The sequence below is a fragment of the Silene latifolia genome, unplaced genomic scaffold (assembly GCF_048544455.1).
Source record: "Silene latifolia isolate original U9 population unplaced genomic scaffold, ASM4854445v1 scaffold_601, whole genome shotgun sequence".
In the NCBI taxonomy this organism is placed as follows: Eukaryota; Viridiplantae; Streptophyta; class Magnoliopsida; order Caryophyllales; family Caryophyllaceae; genus Silene; species Silene latifolia.
Genome location: NW_027413510.1, coordinates 8,144 through 14,655, shown reverse-complemented (window position 1 = coordinate 14,655; position 6,512 = coordinate 8,144). Strand labels below are relative to the sequence as shown.

At 28.0% G+C, this 6,512-nt stretch overlaps 1 protein-coding gene across 1 annotated transcript; it reads left to right on the top strand.

Moving 5' to 3' along the window:
* The first annotated feature begins 363 nt into the window (after positions 1-363).
* LOC141639913 (uncharacterized) lies at positions 364-5,233 on the top strand. Its single transcript, XM_074448891.1, has 2 exons — positions 364-1,047; positions 5,090-5,233. Exons 1-2 carry the CDS (start codon positions 364-366, stop codon positions 5,231-5,233), a joined length of 828 nt encoding a protein of 275 aa, XP_074304992.1.
* The last annotated feature ends 1,279 nt before the right edge of the window (positions 5,234-6,512 follow it).

Here is a 6,512-nt window from a genome sequence, read left to right as displayed (position 1 = left end):
CTTTCTTTTTAGAGCTTTAATCAAATCGAATCAATCAATCGAATGGAGTGAATTGAACTGAATCAATCAATCAATGGAGCTTTATCGAATGAATGGAGCTGAAATAATCGAATCAATCAATGAATGAATAGTAAAATCCGAACTAAGTGATCGTAGTGAATTGAACTGAAATAATATTAATATTAACATTAATATTAATACTAAATATAATAAATAATAATAATAATAATAATAATAATAATAATAGTAATAATAATAATAATAATAATAATAATAATAATAATAATAATAATAATAATAATAATAATAATAATAATAATAATAATAATAATAATAATAATAATAGCTTGGGATAAGGTTACTATGCCCAAAGATGCAGGTGGTCTTGGTGTTAAGAAAGTAGAAGAATGGAATTGGGCAGCTGTTGGTAAACTGGTGAACTGGGTGTATACCAAAGCTGACAGATTGTGGATACGATGGATCAAAGATCAGTATATACTGAAAGAGCAAGACTGGCAAACTTACTCTCCACCTGCAGATGCTCCTTGGACTTGGAAGAATGTTTGCAAGGTCAAGGAAAAATTGAAGGATGGATTTGGTCAGAATTACTGGTTAGCTGATGAGCACGGTTATACTCTCAAGAATGGTTACAAATGGTTATGCACTCACCAAGCTAAGGTGGACTGGTATCCTCTGGTTTGGAATAGCTGGAACATTCCCAAGCATTCAGTCATTACATGGTTTATTATGCAGGAGGGGCTAAATACTAAAGCTAAGTTATACCAGATTGGCTTTTGTGAAGACAATCTTTGTCTAATCTGTGGTGAACAGCCTGAAACGATCAATCACTTATTCTATGAGTGTCATTATGGCTGCAGAATCAGGGCAGCTCTTGCTATCTGGATGGGAAGAGTTTTTCCTACCATTACTGATCTTATGAATGGTAGGACAGGCAGTCTACAATGGAAGGCAATGGCTATGATATTTAATGTGTATCTCTATATGATATGGCATCAGAGAAACTTCACCAGACTCCATCAGTCTGTTGTGAGGCACTGAAAAGTTAGCTGCTCGAGATAAAGGAGCAGGCGGGAAGAAGAGGTGCGATAAAGCTGGTCCTGGATGGCTAATAGCACTAATGGTTGGCTAAGTTTGCTTGCAATGAGGGCCTGGTAGTTGTTTGTCTTTGTTAGTTTTTGGTTGTATCGTTTGCTTTTTTGGTTTTTGAGCTCACCAGGGTTTGATCCCCTAACCTTGTAAATGTATCTTGGTCCTTGATATAATATATATACTCACATTTCACCTAAAAAAAAAAAAAAAAAAAAAATAATAATAATAATAATAATAATAATAATTTGAGTGATTAACTAGGTAGCCACCATGAACCACGGTTCGCCATCAATCTAATTAGGTGAACTAATGGAGCACCAATTTGCTAGATTGATGTTCAAAGTCTAGCCGTTTATCATCCTAATTTGACAGATTAGGTAACCACCACAAAGCACCAACAATCCTAATTTAATTAATTAGATAAATAAAAATCGACAGACCCTAATTTCATCTTCAACAAATAAATAAAATTTGGTTGATTAATTAAAACTCAAAAAATAATATTAATAATTGATAACAAGTAAATTAATTAATTATTTTAAAAATTAGAATTCATCTTGTAAGTTTTAAGTCATTTGAGCAATTAAATTAAGTTTTAGGGAAAAATATTGATTTAAGAGTTCACTTGGTTCAGTTTGAGGTGAAAAGAGTACAGAATAGAACGTTATGAAAAAGTGTGTGTGAAAGAGTAAAGTTCGTATATGAAAAAATAATTAGGTATTAATAATAGTAATATTAAAATTAATAATGTTATTAATAATATTATTATTAATTAATATTCATATTCATAATAATAATAATAATAATAATAATAATAATAATAATAATAATAATAATAGTAATAGTATTAATTATATTAATATGAATATTATTGATTTTAATAACCATAATATTCATAATAATAACAATAATGAGGATGATTAATTAATAATAAATTAATGATGATGATAATAATAATAATAATAATAATAATAATTATAATAATAATAATAATAATAATAATAATAATAATAATAATAATAATAATAACAAATAAATAAATAAAAATAATAAATAAATAAAAATAATAAATAATAATAAATAATAAATAATAAATAATAAATAATAAATAATAAATAATAAAATAATAATAATATTAATAATAATAATAATATTAATAATAATAATAATAATATTAATATAATATTAATAATAACTATTAAGTTTAAGATTCGCAAAATTGAAATTGGCTGGATTTAGTGGAGCCGAATCAAGTGAGTAATAGTCAATGAATGGAATGGAGAATTTGGAAATTTATGAATAATAGAGCTGAATCAACTGAATCGAGTAACTGAATGAATAAGTGAAAATCGAGCCCGAATAGAGTTAGGCGGAATCGAAGTGAGCTGAAAATAAGCCAGAAAGAACAGGGCCTTAGTTTAGAAATCAAATTATAAACACCTCCCATTTGTGACCAAATAGACGGACTCTTACAGATATTTTGCCTCCCTGAGGAGATCGACCTGACTTCCCTAGCTATATAGTTAGTTTAGTTAGTTATTTTTGATAGGTATACGACAGCCCGGTCAATCCTATTATGTAAGCTTAAATTTCAAAATGTTATTTATGAACACTACTATATTGTTATTCAATTCGTGATATTCTTGTGTACAGCGTGTGATACATAAGTGGACTCATGGGACTCAAAAATATAGGTGGACTCACCGGATCTTGCCTATATATATATATATATATATATATATATATATATATATATATATATATATATATATATATATATATATATATATATAGAAATTGGGCTCCTATGAGAACCACCAACATAATGAGAACCGTGAGAACTTCACCTTATGAATTTTTTTTTTTAAAAAAATAATGACATATTTGGATTCGGCATGGAATTTTATGGCTAGATAACATATTTCTTAGTCTAAAAAACATAAACTAGTGATAAAAATCGGAACGAGATGCATTTTATTAATTTCTATGCATCTAGTACTCATTTTCATGTATCTGACAATTTTCACGCACCTAGAACTCATTTTCATGCACCTAGAACCTGTTGTTTTTATGCACCTAGTAATCATTTTCATGCATGTAACAATTTTCATGCACCTAGTATTTTTTTTCGTGCATCTATAACCGTTTTAGTATGCCTAATTGTATTTTTGTACATTAAGTTTATATTTTGTTAATAAAATCAATAAATTTTGTTTAGATATACTAAAAATATGTTTGAATAAACTAAAGTAAGGGTAAATGATTCAACAAAACTGTCGGTACAAGATTTGATGATGATTTAGTAAGGGTTCTCACGGTTCTCATTATGTGAGTGGTTCTCACCGGATCCTGACCCTATATATATATATATATATATATAGAATTAGGATCACATGAGTCCACCCTATCTTTTTGAGTCCGTGAGTCCATGATACAATATCACACGTTATACTACACAATATCACAGCTTACAGTTTCACACGTTATACTAAACAATATCACAACTGAAAAAAAAAAAATTTGAAAAAAAAAATTCGAAAAAAAAATCGTGATATTGTTTTGTAATACAATATCACACGTTATACTAAACAATATCACAGCATACATTAAAAAAAAAAAAAAAAAAAAAAATTTTTCGAAAAAAAAAAATTTGAAAAAAAAAAAATCGTGATATTATTTTGTAATACAATATCACACGTTATACTAAACAATATCACAACTTAAAAAAAAAAAAAAAAAAAAAAAAAAAACCTTTTTCGAAAAAAAAAAAATCGTGATGTTTTTTTGTAATACAATATCACACGTTATACTAAACAATATCACAGCTAAAAAAAAAAAAAAAAAAATCGAAAAAAGAAAATTCGAAAAAAAAAATTTGAAAAAAAAAATCGAAAAAAAAAATTTCGAAAAAAAAAAATTTGAAAAAAAAAATTCGTGATATTGTTTTGTATAGTGCGTGATATTGTTTTATGGACTCATGGACTCAAATATATAGGTGGACTCACCGGATCTTGCCTCTATATATATATATATATATATATATATATATATATATATATATATATATATATATATATATATATATATATATATATATATATAGTCGGGATCCGGTGAGAACTCCGAAATATTTGAGGATTGAGATTAGTGAATACAATATCACAAGTTCTTCAATAAAATATCACGAAAAATCGATGCACGTGCTTTTTTTGTGATATTTTATCGAATAACTGTTATATTGTATTAAATAACCTACGATATTGTAACGAAATCCTCAATCCTCAAAAAGATAGTGTATACTCACATGATCTCATTCCTATATATATATATATATATATATATATATATATATATATATATATATATATATATATATATATATATATATATATATATATATATATATATATATATATATATATATATATATATATAATGCACTGGACAAAGATGGTACAATCATGAAAGGTCCGTATCTTTTTATCTGCGTTCCTACTATGTATTCATCTTCTGATAGTCATGGAGATGAAAGACTGTCAAGATCATTCACTGCAATTAGACTCATCAATTGATGCATGATGTTTATGTTAGCTCATTAGAAAGACAAACATTGTTGGACGGAAGTAAAAGAAAAATAATATTTTCTCCATTTGAGCCAATTTCATCCTTTTGTTCAATATATCATATACTATATGTTAGGTGTTTTAAAATCAAATGTATGGAATTGGCTTGAATGGAGGTAGTATTTATTTTAACGATGATGAAGCTCGACTGGTTTTCTCTCTGAACTTATTATCTTTGGGAACTGAATGCTCAGGTTTTGTTAATTACTTCAATGTCCTTTCAGTTTTTAGTAGGCTACTCTAATTCGATTGTGAAAATGTCTGTTGTTACTCGTTTAAATCAGTATTGGGAGTGTGCAACATGACTATTCAAGAGTCAGGACTTGTATTCAGGACTTTCAACATTTGGACTGCAGGTGCCCGTCAACCCAGATGCAATTGCCGAGTCTGAACCGGTTTACAAAATAACACCATGCTTGGTTGCTGATCTCTATGGCGACTGGATAATGCCCTTGACCAAGAAGGTCCAAGTCGCGTACTTGCTGAGAAGGTTGGATTGAAGTTGGTGCTATTCTGCTAGTGCTAACTTGTATTGAATTCTCAATTTGTGCTTGATTTATTTGTTTATGACTTTGAACATCATCCTTGGTTTGATTTGAAGAAATGAAGTTGTTTAGCTTCTCTATTTGGCTTATATTTTTTTCTCATGTTTTCTTGACAAACTAGCATATTTACGCGACTAATCACTTTCGAAGGCAAAAGCTTTTGATTGACCATTCTTACGACGGCTTCAACAAGCAGTGCAAAGCGGATGGGATATTTGTTTATGACTTTGAACAACACAATAACACCAGAGTAATAGATCAATAAGTTGTACCCCCAAAAAAAAAACATAACACTACAATAACAATACAATAACACGGGATAAAAAAAGAGTAAAAAAAAAATCAAAGTAGTAAAAAAAATCAAAGTGACTACGGAATAACATCACAATAACAGCACAATAACAGCATAATAACAGGTGGTAAAAAAGAGTAAAAAAATCAAAGTAGTAAAAAAAAATCAAAGTGACACCGGAATAACATCACAATAACACCAGAATAACAAAACAATAACATGTGGTTAAAAAGTACAAAAATCAAAAGTAGTAAAAAAAATCAAAGTGACACCGGAATAACACCAGAATAACAATAACATCAGAATAACAGCAAAATAACATGTAGTAGAAAAAAGTAAAAAAATCAAAAGTAGTAAAAAAAAAATCAAAGTGACACCGGAATAACATCACAATAACACCAGAATAACAATAACAGCACAATAACAGCACAATAACAGTGGTAAAAAAGAATAAAAAATCAAAGTAGTAAAACAAATCTAAGTGACACCGGAATAACCTCACAATAACACCAGAATAACAATAACAGCAAAATAACAGCACAATAACACGTGGTAAAAAAAAAGAAAAAAGAATTAAAGTCGTAAAAAAAATCAAAGTGGCGCCGGAATAACATCACAATAACACCATAATAACAGCACAATAACATGCGGTAAAAAAAGAGTAAAAAAATCAAAGTAGTAAAAAAAATCAAAGTAGTAAAAAAATCAAAGTGACGCCGGAATAACATCACAATAACACCAGAATAACATCACAATAACATGCGGTAAAAAAATCAAAGTAGTAAAAAAAATCAAAGTAGTAAAAAAATCAAAATCACACCGGAATAACATCACAATAACAGCAGAATAACAACACAATAACACGTGGTAAAAAAAAAAAAAGAAAAAAAAAAATCAAAGTAGTACAAAAAATCAAAGTAACAGCAGAATAACATCACAATA